Source organism: Loxodonta africana, chromosome 6 (assembly GCF_030014295.1).
Source record: "Loxodonta africana isolate mLoxAfr1 chromosome 6, mLoxAfr1.hap2, whole genome shotgun sequence".
NCBI classification, from domain to species: domain Eukaryota; kingdom Metazoa; phylum Chordata; class Mammalia; order Proboscidea; family Elephantidae; genus Loxodonta; species Loxodonta africana.
Genome location: NC_087347.1, coordinates 129805122 through 129821615, shown reverse-complemented (window position 1 = coordinate 129821615; position 16494 = coordinate 129805122). Strand labels below are relative to the sequence as shown.

Below are 16494 nucleotides of genomic sequence, written 5' to 3'. Positions count from 1 at the left end.
CCAGCTACAACCGATGACTGCCCTGACAGGGAACACAACAGAGAACCCCTGAGGGAGCAGGAGAGCAGTGGGATGCAGACCCCAAATTCTCGTAAGACCAGACTTTATGGTCTGACTGAGGCTGCAAGGGCCCCGGTGGTCATGGCCCCCAGACCTTCTGTTGGCCCAGGACAGGAACCATTCCCGAAGCCAACTCTTCAGACAGGGATTGGACTGGACAAGGGGTTGGAGAGGGATGCTAGTGAGGAGTAAGCTTCTTGGATCAGGTGGACACTGGAGACTATGTTGGCATCTCCTGCCTGGAGGGGAGATGAGAGGGTAGAGGGGGTTAGAAGCTGGCAAAAAGGACACGAAAAGAGAGAGTGGAGGGAGACAGCAGGCTGTCTCATTACGGGGGGAGTATTTGGGAATATGTAGCAAGGTGTATATGGCTTTTTGTGTGAGAGACTAGCTTGATTTGTAAACTTTCACTTAAAGCACAATAAAAATTATTAAAAAAAGAAAAGAACAGTTACAAATTACAGTTAATAAATTAGATTCTAGAAATGAAAAAAAATTTTCCTCTTCTACCCATCTACGATAGGAAAGATCTTAGAAAATCCACTTCTTTGGCCTACACATCCAACCCCCCTCCTTGCATGAATACTCACACCCGCGTGCACACACAGGGTACCTTACTAAAGAGAAGCCAAGGTAACAAATCTAGGCAAGCACAACTTAAATGTCCCTATTGTTTTGATTCTCACAACTCAGAGGTTTATGGAATAATGGTTCATTCTGAACAGGAGAATTTATATTACGCTAAAAACAAAATGGAAACCCTGGTGGCGTAGTGGTTAAGTGCTATAGCTGCTAACCAAAAAGCTGGCAGTTCGAATCCACCAGGCATTTCCTGGAAACCCTATGGGGCAGTTCTACTCTGTCCTACAGGGTCACGATGAGTCAGAATCGACTCGACAGCAACGGGCAACAGGCTTGGGCAAAAACAAAATCTTCATAGAACTGAAATAATATGCAGTATAAATGAGATTTTCACTTGTCCACAAGTCCCCAAAACTAACACCCTGTCACATTATTTCCTAGCACCCATTTATCCAAGAGCACATATTTGGTTTGCGATGGTTTGTCAGAATTTGCATCAGGACATGGTTAATGCACAAAATCTCGAATGTAATCTTACTCTAATGCCACCTCTACCACATTTTGCCAAAGGGCCACCTGGATATAATGGTAGAACCACTCCCAGCATTCCTTCAGAAAACATGATAAAAAGAAACTGAAACGGGAAATTTTCCCACTTTTCAGAAAATGGGAGTAGGTTCCTGAAACTACAGATTAGTCAGCTTAATGTCAATTCTCAAGAAATCCCTAGGAAAAAACTATATAAATAAACGGAGAGAACTCAGAAAAGAGAGCAATTGTGGGAGCCGGCATAGGTACAATATGAACAAATCATGTCAAATCTTGATAGACGTAGTAGGATAGAAGATCAAGACAATGTTGTAGATTTAACGTATCTTGGCATTTCAAAGTTTTTCATGATACAATTTGAGACAAAAAAAGATATGTCTAGGTTCCCCCAGAATCATACTGTAAGTTCAAGTCATTTATATGGAAACAGATTCCAGGAAACTCTGATAGGGGAATGGGAGAAGACAGGGAAGGGAAGGAAGCCCATAAAAGGTGTCTTATCCAGCAAGTTACAACTATGGGCAAGTGGAGCCCATCCATCTCCTACTCCCTCATCCTGAGGCCCATCCCCACCAATGCACTTCAGCCTAGACAACAGACCTAGTGGCCATAGCTCTGGAGGCAAGAATGCTCTAAGAATCTCAGGTGCTGTCAGTTGGAAGTCAGGTCAGCATGGACAGAGACAGTAAGTGCTAAGAAATGGACTGGCCAACAACAGTGTTCACAGCTAACCGAAAACCCCCAAAATGGCTGAAAAATAAAATGTTACTGTATTACTATAATATAGTTCCCATCACTTTGTTCAGGGATATTAATTGTTTAGAATTCTGATTTTTTACCAAGAAAATATTTCTAGCTCTGAGCTGTAAGTGGAGTTTCTTTAGACAAGCTGTATTAGTTTTAAAATCTAATATTTTCAAATATTTATATTTGCACATGCTTTAATACTTGCAAAGCTCTTTCACATGTCATTTCAGATTGATCTTTACTAAGATCTCCTCTGTCACTCCATTCTCACTGGTACTTTTTCTATTCCTGAAACACATAAGTCTTTTCCATCTTGGAATCTTTGCACACGCTGTTTTCACCACCAGGGATGCCCTTCCTCTGAAATTCTTTGCATGGTTGGCTTCTCATACGTCATGTCTCAGTATAAATAGCACCGCCCCAGTCAGCTCTTCTTTGTTGTTGTTGTTCGTTGCCAATGAGTCGATTCTGACTCATGGCGATCCCATGTGTACAGAGTAGAATTGCTCCACAGGGTTTTCAAGGCTGTGACTTTTCAGAAGCAGATCACCAGGCCTGTCTTCCAAGGCGCCTTTGGCCGGGGAGGGGGAGGAGGTAGAGTTTGAAACGCCAACCTTTTGGCTTGTAGTAGGACACCTACTGCCCTGGGCCTTTATTCTTTCACAATACATCATGCACTTCCTTCAAATAACTTCATATATTAAACAGCTCATTTATTCACTGTCTGCTTCAACCACAAGTCTATAAACTCCACGAGAGACTACAACTCATAAGTCACAGCATTAAGCCTAGTATACGGTGTTTGCGTGTAAATAATGTTTGTTGGATGTTCAATGAATATCTTCCAAAAATAAACTAACTAATGGACTAATTAAATTGTCCCTGTAAAATTTAAGATCTCAGGAACTGGAAGAAACCTCAGAAAACATCTCATTTAACCCTGATTCTACAGAAGGTAAAAAAACAAACAAAAAACAGGTTTTCCCATAACACAGAGCTCTCATTAGTGTCAAAGCAAGCCCTTAACATCACATTTGATGATTCCCAAGCCAAGATTTTTCTGCATTAGAAACCTGAACATAATAATCTAATCATGTCCTAACCAACACTAAAATAATCTTTTTAAGTTTTAACTAAGTCTGACTACAAAGCTCTACTGTCTCTTGGCCAAATGTAGAGTACAAGAGGGAAAGACAGCCCATCGGCAAATATATCAAAGATTTCTTTCTGAGACTCTAAGAATGTGCTTCCTAGCAATGCAAATTATAAATTCTCTGAAAGATTTTGGGGACACAGAATAAAAATAAAATAGGAATAAGTAGCAAAGTTCCCTGTAATACAGTTATTTCCTCCTATAATAGTTCTTCATTCAGTTATTTGCACAGTAGCAACTTCTAATATTTTCCACAATGGAAAATTCCACATCAATCAGTCAAAATTTACAAATTTACTCATGACGCTTTGTTCTTCTAACGTACCATATCCTTGACAATCCCCCGCAAAAGCACAACAGTCATAAAACAATCTCTTAAATGCACACACTACTTTCTAAAAGAACTATGAAAAGCTAAAATGTACTTGTTTACCTCATTGTTGGTATAATGTAGATCCATAGACTGTCCAAAGGCGACTTTAGCTTTAGACCTCAGATCTTCCAGTTTAACTGGCCTGGAGAACTGAAGAATTCTATACAGGCAGAATTTTAAAATATTTTATTTTCTTAGGCACAGTCTAATAACATACTTGCAACAGTTACCTATTGGCTAAAGAGGTACAAAATTAAGTAAAAATAGCATAAGCATTCACTTTATTTGAATACCACCACAACTTATTTTTGATCAAGTTCCCAGATTCTCAACATAAAGTTTAATAACTCTGAAGTTTGTTCCATCTTGGTAAAAACAGGAAAAAAATTCTCAAAATTTTCTGCAATTTTTAATTAGTGCTGAAACTGTTATATGAATATTAAAGGGCAATGTAAAATGTACATTGAGGAAAGAAATTACATTAACTGTGGCACATCCACACAATGGGATTCAATGAAACTGTTAAAAGGAGTAAAGTTATTCTTTGGAGATTCAAATTTTGATCTTGCCCCCTTATCAACTCAACATTTTTGAGCACATATATCATGTAAGCATGCTCCCAAAATAAAAAATTTAAGTAATCAGATTTTAAAAACAAATTAAAATTCTAGTGTTTTCTTCCTGTACCCCAAAAGATTGGCCCGCATGGACCCTAGAGAGTATGCACCTAAGCTTGGGGACTACCAGACTGTAAACTCCACAAGTGGAGGGACCATGTCTGTTTTCTCACATTATCTCTTCAGGGCCAGCACAGTGCCTGACACACAGGAAGTACTCAGTAAACAGTGCTGAATGAATAAAAAAAAAAAATTGGGAAAACATCCATAAAAAAAAACAGACTGGAGAACAGTTATATAGTATAGCTGCCCTATAGGGTCGCTATGAGTCGGAATCGACTTGACAGCACTGGGTTTGGGGTAGATTCTATTTTTTAGCATCTCTGTGTAATTTTTTTTTTAATCTTCAATTTATATGATTTGTCTTTTTAAAGTCCTTAAAACTGATAGTTTTTTATTAAATTAATTTAATAAGAGAAACAAACAGCAGAAACGAAATCCATCGTCTCTAACTCCTTTTAGGTCTTCTTAGCAATTTTGTTGTCAACCACCACCACTGTCACTTTGAGATAGAGATACCAAGTGGAAGGCTAGGTTTACATTCCTGCTAAGTAACTTATAACCACCATTCCAACTCACTCTTCCTCAACATTACTAATTTAATACACGTCATATCCTTTAGGTCTCTTAGGCATAATCAAAATTTTAAACACTGAGACCACATACATAAATTCTGTATAGCATCTGGAGGGATGATGTAATAATGATAAAGAGAAATACATTCAATTTCTATTGAGTAAAATTAAAAGGAAGTGGTAATACTGAAAGGCTGCATTATATAGTAACCTCATCTTACTTATTTCCTATGTTACAAACTACAAACATGAATCACTTCTAATGTTTGGCCTATCTTAAATATAAGGCTAGCGCAGGACCGGGCAGTGTTTTGGTCTGTTGTACACAGAGTCTCTATGAGCTGGAATCACCTCAAGCACCTATTACACATTGCCAAGGACAGCTTCTATTCTCAATTTGTAAGCCATGAACTTTCATTAAAACCTAAAAAGAACCTTTAATGACTTAACTAGGATATATTGTTTATTAAATAAATAAACTGATATTGTAATGTTTTCTTGCTTACCTTTTTTCTCCTCTATGTTCAAATTTGACTCGAACATCATTCTGTAATGAAATGACAAATCAGTCATATGAATAAAATCATTAAGAAATCAGATAAAATTTCTAGAGTTTCTGATTTTTTTTCTTAGCCACTCATTTAAAGTAGAGCACAGAGACGGTGGTTTTGTTTTTAGTGCCAATTCCAATCAATCAACAGTGTTTGCCAAACAGTTGAGAATTATGTTGCTAAGTCTAGGCTCCACAGAAAAGAGAACCAAAATCTATCAGTGACGGCATCATGCGTAGGGGATACGTGATAACCCTGTGACAGGCGACAGCATAGGATGCTACATTTCTACTTTTCATATTGGACACGCCAATCTCATTTCATTTATGAGAATCAAAACCATCCTTATTTGTAAATAGTAGGCTTCCAGAATAGGCTACTTGAAATAAAAATAATTTGCTTATATGAAGTGCACTAAAAAGAGATGAAATACCAATTTTACTCTTTTTTTAAATGCACATTCTTATGGGAGTATAACAAGCAACAATAATATGTTTGATTCAAAAGTGTAAAAGCTAAACATTTCAAACAACATTTCAAGATCAGGATATTAAAGGAAAATAACACACAGAGCAATGACATGTATTTGATTAAAGGATTATTGAAAGAAATACCTGTTTTTTTGGTGACAAAGACTTTGTTTTTCTGGTTTCCTGTAAGGATAATGCTGGTCGACTGGCCTTATGAAGGACAGCCAAATCTTGCATGATTGAGTTCAAAGCTTGTTGATCATCTGAGTATTTTTAAAATAACACACAGAATTGTAATTTCAATAATATACTCATCACACACAATAACACAAACTTTACCTTGGAATTTAATGCAAAAACACATCTAGAACATTTTTAGATGAATAGTCTTCAACTATTTTAAGGAAATGAAATTTTAATTATTTAAAAATTAAAGATAAATAACATTAAAATCGCACTAGACTCCAGCTCCAGGCCAGTGGTTCACACATGAAACATTTACAGGCAAGATAAAGTCATTTTGATTTTCTTCTAATGATGTAATGTCCTAGGATAAGGGTCCAACCAGATCCAGCTGTAACAAATTTTCTGCCACGACTCCTCAGTAAAACATCACCAAGTCATCTAACATATTCATTACAACAAGTAGGGAAAAAACAAGCAGCCTTCTACAAATAATATCGTTATTTAGTATTTATACTCAAAGTACAGACTTCATTTTAAAGATTCCTCCATGATTACTTGATAAAGTCAGAAACAAAGAAGAGCTTTATTTGTGAGTAACAGCCTACTGATATTTGGAAGTGCTTTCTCAAACCTTCACTATAAAGTCTGACAATACTACAAACATATAACAGACTATTTAATGATCTCAGCCAATAACAATTTATAAGGTCACAATGTAAGAGAGATCAATTTGTTATCAAATGTACTAAATTACAAACCTTAGGGAAAACATCACGAACTATGAACTTTTAAGTATCTTCCAAATATATCAAAGATTTCTTTCTTAGACTATAAGTATATGCTGCCTAGTAATGCAAATTATAAATTCTCTGGAAGACTTTGGGGAGAACTTAATTGACTTTCACTAGTAAATGCATTCTACTAATGATAATAAACAGTAAATAAGGTAATCGAGGGACTTCATAGCTTATATTTTACAATGTAACCATTTTGGTGAATACTAATTTATGTTTCTAGAGCAGTGATAATTTAAAAATGTTTTATGTTATAAAGGAAATCATTAAAAATAATCTGGCAATTCAACGATACTAACAGTCTTTCAAACTCACAAACAGCTGACGTCTCTAATGTTTTAATTTAATAACACCACCTATATTCTATTCTGTGGTGAAATTACTTGCACATTAAAGTTAAAAATTAATGGCTCCAGTGGTTCTATTAAGAAATGAACTCCAAGATTAGAGATAACTTTATAATCCTATACAAAGTATCCTTTATAAAATACAATGTTGTCACCTTAAGTTTAGTCCAACTAGTAATTGAGTCACTCAGGTACAATGTACTCACGCCATGTGTGTTTGCCACTGGACCAAGTCAGACCATGTCATTTATTGATAGAAATAAATCTTCCCTCAGCTTTAATAAACTCACAATTATCCCAACAGGAATACACTTACTTGATATGACCTTCTTGCTAATGATAATCCTTATTCTATGCTAGGGAGAATGAAACTCTAATACTTAAACGGATCTATGTTGTTCTAATTATTTTCTTTATTAGAAACACTTGGAACTTAGGCATTTTCATGTGTTTAGTGCCACAATGCCAAAATAAATGCCTGGGAAGGCTTTAGCTTAATCTCTTATCACATTTACACATACGTATTTTCACTGATTAAAAAAAAAAATGACCACTGTTTTCTATCACAGATGTAAAAACAGTAAAGAGGGCTGTTTATGCCTGACAGTGATTTGGCAAGAGTAACTTCTTAGGGAGATGGCATACAAAACAAAGGGCAATTTCATTAAGTTCCTTCTTTTTCTGTCTTGAAGGAGAATCATATGGTAGATAAGTACCCAGCAGGAAACTTACTTTGAGGAGGCTGACAAAGCATATGCTAACAAATCCACATACGATCAAGGAAAGTGTGAACATACGCTATCAGGACTGCTCCAACGATCCTAGAAAGAACCTTTAATGGCTTAACTAGGAAACATGCGTGGTGGTCACAGAGTACTAGGCAGATTAGGCAGGTTATAAACGTCATAGGATCATGAGGTGACCCAACAGGCAGTAAGGATGCCCAGAGGATCCTGGAGCCTGACCAATGGGTGCACGGAAACAGCACTGGAGTTCTGACATACGTTGAAAGGACTTTTAGTTGTGTGCAAAAAGAGAAAATATTTGAGAAATAATTTCATACAAAACCTTTTACCAGAAATGCTGAACTAATTAGACATCTTATGTGCTTACTCAGTACACTTGAGAACAACTGCAGGAGAATATCCTCAATCAAAAAATCAAATACGCCTTAAAGCACAATTAAAAAAAAAAAAAATCAAATATGTGATTCACACTATTAAATATCCATGTTTTTCTGTGACTACCTACACGTATGTTTCTAAGCAATGACTGTTCTTTGTTTTGCTACTTAGAACAGCGAAGTATTATTTGAGAAATCAATTAGATTAATACATTGCTTAGAGTGCAAGTGACAGTTCCCAAAATGAAGAGGTGACAGGAGTTCAGTGAAGGACTATCTAATCTGAAGCTGGAGGTGAGGCTGACTAAAGAATGTGGACTACACAGGGGCACTACAGCCACAGTTACAGAAGAGAGAGGGCAAGAGGAATTTAAAAAGCAAGAAGGTGAAGCTTTGGCTTACACATTTGCCACGAGTAGGCATGCTGAAAGTGTACTGCCCTTCCACTAAAGAACACAGGCATATTAAGCTTTTCAGCCTACGATGTGGCATGTATGTAAGAATAAAAAATACATTTTTTTAAGCAAGTGGTATGAAAACTGCTTTAACAAAGACAGACTTTGTCAAGGAAATGCTAGAGTATCAAAATTAGTCTGAGTTCAAAAACTCAGCTTCCAATCTCTCAGCACACTTTTTAAATTTCTCCATTTCTTCGTAGTGTTTCCCTGACCAATCCCTGCCTCCCATCGGAACCCTCAGCCTCAGGAAGAAAAGAAGAAAACAAGGTGATCCGTAAACCGAACACACTCAACCCATTCCTGTACTTTATGCTCCTTATCCATCAGCATTATGACTGATACCACAGGATATGCCTAAGAGTTAAAATGATTTACTGCTCTACGCTGTTATAAATGTTTTTGCTTTACTATTTATAATGTTGCTATTTTCTTTAGTCTATCTGTATTATTACACTGTTGGTGAACAATAGATTCATTTCTTAGCATTTATTCAGTCTTTACAAGTCAGGTTTCTTTATCAAGTATTCTCTTTTACTACCAGACTCTAACAAAAATCACAGTTATTCTTGACACTTTCTTCTCAAACTCTCTACTATGCCCTGCATAAACTGCCATTCCACTTAATTAAGTGCTTTATCTGAAAATCTATTAAATAACTAAACACAAAACATTACAAAATCTACTACATCATAAAATGTCTTTATAAGAAGGTTGCCATACACACATAATAGTTCTTCCTGCCCCATTCTATCCTTTAATTATAGCTCAAAAATGTTTTTAGTTTGAACTCACCCATCATGGCAATTAGCTCGACAACTTCAAAATTAGGGAAATGGTTCTCCCATCAGCATTCTTTGTTGCCTTAGGGGGTAAAAAGATGAATCCATTAATAATAAGAAGGAACAGAAGAGGCAGGCACTAAAAGAAAATAGTCAGTAAAAGTAACACTAATGAGAAATATACAATATACTACTTTACATATTTGCTGGTGTTTTATTTTTCCCAGATACTCAGCTGATGAGCATGAACTAAAGATCATTTTATTTTATATTAAATTTATTTCAGTCTTTTTCAGACTCCTGACTGTCTAACCAAAACCAAGCCAAACCCATTACCACCAAGTCTATTCTGACTCACAGCGACCCTATAGGATGACGTAGAACTGCCCCATGGGGTTTCCAAGGCTGTAAATCTTTACGGAAGCAGACTGTCACATCTTTCTCCCATGGATTGGCTGGTGGGTTTGAACCACCAACCTTTCGATTAGCAACTGAGTGCTTTAACCACTGTGCCACCAGGGCTCCTCCTGTCTTAGAAAAATCACACAATTTTTGAGATTCGGGAACCTTACCTAAGAGATAATTTAATAAACTCCTCTGGGGCAATGGCAGGTATAAAGATGAGTGAAACACATCATATTTAAGAGACAATAAGGAAGATGTCAATAAAAACTGCAGAATAAAGATAAAGACCTCTAAAAATTCTTTCATAAAAGCAACTATTGTCAGAATCAATGCTTTCAGAATTCCAGAATTAACCATGGGTTTGCTGCGATCCAGGGGACATATATTCACAAGTCTCAGTAAAAAGAGCGAGCCTTGGGAGGTTATAACCATCCTTGTTCCTATTGTCCCTCCTCAGCAGCTCCAAAACAGTCTTAAAAACCAATAGCCCACAATCATCATGAAAACAAGCCGTCAGGCAGCCACTGGAAGGGGCAGAATGGCACTGGAACCCCTTCAAAGCCACACATCCTCCAAACTGCCATTATTTCACCTATCTGTCAAGTAGTATCTGGAAGACACTACTTGAAAGTCTGTTTTTCTTTGACTCAGGGGACTCCTAGTTGAAAATAAAGCAGGTATAATTACCACACATCTCAACTATCTGATGGAAGAGAGAACAGTTAGGGTAAATAATACACCAGTAAAAAAATTTTAAGAATGAATCTGTGGAACAAGATGTCTATAAAACCAAAAAAAAACCAAACCCAGTGCCGTCAAATCAGTTCTGACTCATACCAACCCTATAGGACAGAGTAGAACTGCCCCCCAGAGTTTCCAAGGAGCATCTGGCGGATTCGAACTGCCGAGCCCTTGGTTAGCAGCCATAGCACTTAACCACTATGCCACCAGGGTTTCCAAGATGTCTATAGGGGGCTATGAAAAGCCCCTATAGATTCCTGGGAATCTGGAAGACCAGGTAAATGCCCAAGGCTGTGTACATTCTAGGGAAAGATCTGAGAAGAGCCAAAGCTCTGACCTCTAGCTAACCTTAAGGTTTTGCACAAGCAGAAAATGAGGGCTAAGACGGAAATGAATGGGTGAATGTCGAAAGCATGCCCCAACACACATACAGAACCACTCAGCAAAGACTGAAAGATTTACTGGTGTCAGGCATCTAAGTAAACCTCTATCCAGTCATTAGCTGAATACTAAGCAGAGAGACTCACAGGGCCGCTATGAGTTGGAATCGACTCATTGACAACAGGTTTGGTTTTTGGAGCCCTGGTGGCATAGTGGTTAAGAGCTCGGATACTAACCAAAATGTTGGCAGTTCGAATCCACCAGCTGCTCCCTGGAAACCCTATGGGGCAGCTCCACTCTGTCCTACAGGGTCACTATGAGCCATAACCAACTTGACAGCATCTAACAAAACACAAAAAACACGGAGAGTTCAGTAGCCACACATGACAAACAATACAGACTTTATAAAACTGGTTCAGAAAAGTCACTAAAAAAAAACAAACAACAACCACAAACCTTAAGGAGGGGGGAAGAATCTGATTTCCACAGCTGACACAATAAAATATTTTAAATGTCCACTTTTGAACAAAAAATTAAGAGACTTGCAAAGAAAGAAGTATAGCCCATACACAAGGGAAAAAAAAAAAAAAAACAGTTAACAGAAACTGACCCTGGGAAGCCCAAATGTTGAACTTACTAGACAAAGACTTCAAGTGAGCTATTTTAAATACATTTGGAAAAAAAAAAAAAAAAACTCAAGGAAATCATATCTAAAGAACTAAACAAAAGTATGGTAATGTCTCATCATATAGAAAATATCAATAAAGAAATAGTAATTATAAAAAAGAAACAAATACAAACTCTGGAGTTGAAAAGTAGTAACTGAAACCATAAAGCATGCAAATATGTTAAGTGGGAGTCCAGAGGGAGAGAAGAGTTAACAGGGCAGAAAGAATATTTGAAAAATTAGGGGCAGAAAATTCCCCAAATTTGATGAAAAACCTTAATCTCCACATCTAAAAGGCTGAATGGACTCCAAGAATGATTAAGTATGATCTACACCTAAACATATCATAATGAAACTACTAAAAGACAAATAGTCTTTAAAGTGTTAAAAGAAGTGATTTTCATCATGTACCAGACACCCTCAATAAAATTAACAACCAAGTTTTCATCAGAACCCAAGAAGGCCAGAGGCAACAGGATGACAAATTCCAAGTGCTGAAATGAAAAAGATTGTTAAAGAATTTTGTATTCAGCACAACTATCCTCCAAAACTGAAAGAGAAGTTAAGACACCCCAGATAAACACTGAGAGAACTGGTTACAGCCAGACTTGCCCTACAAGAAATACTAAAAGGAGTACTTTGTGCTGAAATGAAAGGACATTAGAGTGTAACTCAAATCCATGTAAAGAAATAAAAAGCACCAGTAAGGGTAACTACAGAAGTAAATACAAAAGACAGTACAAATATAGTTGTGTTTTATTTGTTTGTAATCTGTTTCATATCTGTTTGTGGTAGGCAAAAACCATGGCCCCTCAAAGATGTCCACATCTTAATTCCTGGACTCTATGAATCTTAACATGGCAAAAAAACCACAAAAAACTTTGCAAATATAACTGAGTAATTTGAGATAAGAAGCTTATCCCGGATTACCTGGGTGGGCCCAACATACTCACAGAGGTCCTTATAATTGCAAGACAGAGGTAGGGCAGTGAGTATCAGAATGATGCAGTATGAGACTCAAGGAGCCATTGCTGGCTTTGAAGATGGAAGGAGGCTATGAGCCAAGAAATGCAGGGAGCTGCTAGAAGATGGAAAAAAGCAAAAAAACATGGATTCTTCCCTAGAGCCACCAGAACAAACACAGCACTACTGACACCTTGATTTTAGCCCACTGAGACTCATTTGGACTTCTGCTTGTCAAAACTATAAGACAATAAATTGACAGTTTTAAGCCACCAGATTTGTGGTAATCTGTCACAGCAGTGTGTTGGGAATTTTAAAGATAATTCCAGGTCAATGATTTGCTAGGAGGGCTCACAGTACTAACTGCTATAATTTATTACAATGAGAAGAAAAAAAGCAAAATCAGCAAAGGGGAAGAAGTACAGCAAACAAAGTTTGGGAGAAACCAGGCACAAAATTCCAGGGGCTCTCTTCCAGTGGAGTCAGAGGAAATATGCTTAATTCCCCCAGCAACAGGTTGTGAAAACACACGTGAAGTACTGCCTCCTGGGAAGCTCATTAGTAACAGTGCCCAGGGTTTATATTGTAGACTGATCATGCAGGCATCCTCTGCCTAGCACAAACCAAAATTCCAGACTCCCAAAAGGGGAACAGGTTGTCTTAGTTATCTACTGCTGCTATAACAGAAATACAAGTGGACGGCCTTAACAGAAATTTATTCTCTCACAGTCTAGGAGGCTAGAAGTCTGAATTCAGAGTGCCAGCTCCAAGAGAAGGTCTTTGTCATCAATCTTCCCCTGGTCTAGGAACTCCTCAGCCCAGAGACCCCAGGTCGAAAGGATGCCTTCCCCTCCTGGTTCTTCATTCTTCGTGACCTGAGGTCCTCTCCTCTCTACTCCTTTTTCTCTTTTATATCTCAAAAGAGACTGATTCAAGATACAATACTCATTAGGTTGTAGATTGAGACCTGCCTCATTAACATAACTGCCTCTAATCCTGCCTCATTAACATCATAGAGGTTAGGATTTACAACACATAGGATGATCACATCAGATCACAAAATGGTGGACAACAACACAATACTGGGAATTATGGCCTACCCGAGTTGATACGGATTTCAGAGACACAATTCAATCCATAACATTCCACTCTTTGGCCCCTAAAAATTCATGTCCTTGCCACATGTAAAACACATTTACCCCACCATATCATAAGCAAAAGTCTTAAACACTCTCCAAGTTCAAAATCCAAAATTTCATTTGTGAAATTTAGAACACATGTTATCTGCTTCCAAAGTAAAATGCTCCAACAGGCACAAGGTAGACATTTTCATTAAAATGGGAGAAATTGGAGGGAAAGAAGGGGTAACAGGCACTAAGCAAGTCAGCAGAACACATTAGCTCTCAAGACTTGAAAATAACTCTCTGTTCTCTAAGACCATTTAGGCAATGCCTTGCCCCTCAGACTCTAGGTGCTGGCCACACTCTCCAGATTCTAAGTGGAGGCCTCTGCTCCTTTGGCTTTGGGTGGCCCCATTCTCCTAGTCTGTCTGAGTGGTGACCCTACCCCTCAGTTAGGGCAGCAGATCTGGCCCCATCCCAATGGCACTCATGAAAGACAGCCCCACACTCCAGAACCAAGGTGGTGAAGGTCTAAGTCTTCAAAACCTAGGAAGCTGTGGCCCCACCGTCTGAAACCCCAGAGGCCACAGCTCCACTCTTTGAGAACCCAGAGGTCGTGGCCCTCCCTACCCTTTGAAACTGAGGTAGTTCTGCTTCCTGTGTTCCTGTCTCTTCAGCTTCTGCTTCCTGGTTCCTTGGCCTCTTAGCCCCTTGGGCCTCGCTGCTCATGTCTGCCCTTCTGGGGCAAGTGTTACAAAGCTCTTTAGCTCCACCAATAAGTGCCTGGAGGCACCCCATTCCACCAGTAAACTTCAGCCGCAAAGCACTCAGCTCTCTCGCCCCATGGGTTGGCAAGCGTAGCTCCACCAATAAGTGCCCAGAGATACCCTACCGGACTCCACCAAGAAGCCTCCTGAGCAAAGGCACTCAGCTCTCTCGCTCCGTGAACTGGCTCCAGTGCTGTCGCATGCTGGTCTCCTGGTTCTGTGCTGCCGTTTCTCTGCTGCTCCATCTCGAGTATAAGAGTTCTTCTCACTTCCTTTTGAGTCATCACCAGAATTGTCTTTGATGTCCATAATTCCACCAACAGTCTCTTCAAGGCAATCTAGGCTTTTACTATTAGGCACTTTAAAACTCTTTCAGCCTCTATCCATTCAGTTTCAAAACTGCTTACACATCTTAGATATCCGTTAGAGGAGCACCCTACACTCTCACTAAAAAAATTGTCTTAGTTATTCAGTGCTGCTATAACAGAAATACACAAGTGGATGGCTTTAACAAACAGAAATTTATTCTCTCACAGTCTAGGATGCTAGGAGTCTGAATTCAGAGTGCCAGCACAGGGGAAGGGTTTCTCTCTCTGCTGGCTCTGGGGGAAGGTCCTTGTTATCAATCTCCCCCTAGTCTAGGGGCTTCTCAGCGCAGCGACCCCAGGTCAACAGGGCACGCTTCTCTCCTGGTTCTTCATTCTTGGTGGCATGAGGTCCTCTCCTCTCTGCTCGCTTCTTTCTTTCATATCTCAAAAGAGACTGACTCAAGATCCAAACGAATTCTGTAGATTGAGTCCTGACAAATTAACATAACTGCCCCTAATCCTGCCTGATTAACATCATAGAGGTTAGGATTTACAACACATAGGATAATCACATCGTATTACAAAATGGTGGAAAACCACACAATACTGAGAAACATGGCCAAGTTGACACAAATTTTCGGGGGACTCAATTCAATCCATAACACAGGTGTTCAGCATAAACAATATTATTGTCCAAACAGTTTAGGCTCAGTAAGCCATTCTTCTCAGTTAGGCGAGTGGGCCTCTCCTGAAATTCCAGTTGGCAGATGGCTGCCAAGGGCCAACCTTGCAAGCTGGCCTTTCGAAGGATAAGCAGTGAGGGCTGCCGTGTTAACTCTGCTCTGTACAAGCAGCAATAGAAAATTATTCAACAACAAAAAAAAGAAGACACAAATAATATTAAGATTGAAAGAGGGGACATAATACCGACCATGGAGAAATAAAAAAGATTATAAGGAAATACCATAAATAACAGTAAGCCAGAAAATTAGATTACCTAGACGAAATGGACAAATATTTAGAAAGTCCCTAACTATCAAAACTGGCTCAAGAAGAAACAGAAAATCTGAGTAGGCTTATAAAAAAGTAAAGAGATTGAAGGTCAATTGGCATAACAAAGTTTATTAAGAAAATGTTCTGCATCCCACTTTGGTGAGTGGCACTCGGGGTCTTAAAAGCTAGCAAGTGGCCATCTAAGATGCATCAATTGGTCTCAACCCACGTGGAGCAAAGGAGAGTGAAGAACAACAAAGACACAAGGAAAATATTAGCCCAAGAGACAAAAAGGGCCACATAAACCACAGACTCCATTATCCTGAGACCAGAAGAACTAGATGGTGCCCCACTACCACCAATGACTGCCCTGACAGGGAACAACAGAAAGTCCCTGATGGAGCAGGAGAAAAGTGGGGTGCAGAACTCAAATTCTAGTAAAAAGAGCAGATTTAATGGTCTGAGACTGGAGGAACCCCAGAAGACACAGCCCGTGGACTCCCTGTTAACCCAGAAATAAAACCATTTCTGAAGCCAACTCTTCAGACAAAGATTAGACTGGACTATAACACATAAAATGATACTCGTGAAGACTGTGCTTTTTAGTTGAAGTAGATACACAAGACTAAGTGGGCAGCTCCTGCCTGGAGGCGAGATGAGAAGGCAGAAAGGGATAGGAGCTGGTTGAATGGACACGGGAAATCCAGGGTGGAAAGGGGGAGTG

At 38.7% G+C, this 16494-nt stretch overlaps 1 protein-coding gene across 2 annotated transcripts in view; it reads right to left on the bottom strand.

Annotated features, from left to right (window-relative positions):
* The window catches only part of MAP3K2 (mitogen-activated protein kinase kinase kinase 2), a 125199-nt gene that overhangs the window by 63587 nt on the left and 45118 nt on the right, over positions 1–16494 (bottom strand). For both annotated transcript variants that reach the window (XM_064287346.1, XM_064287345.1), the window contains exons 3-6: positions 9438–9506; positions 5882–6000; positions 5223–5263; positions 3525–3624 (exon numbers count right to left, since the gene is read on the bottom strand). In XM_064287346.1, the coding sequence (XP_064143416.1) occupies positions 3525–3624; positions 5223–5263; positions 5882–6000; positions 9438–9444 (267 nt within the window). In that variant the 5' untranslated portion in view covers positions 9445–9506. The remainder of the gene's footprint in view (positions 1–3524; positions 3625–5222; positions 5264–5881; positions 6001–9437; positions 9507–16494) is intronic.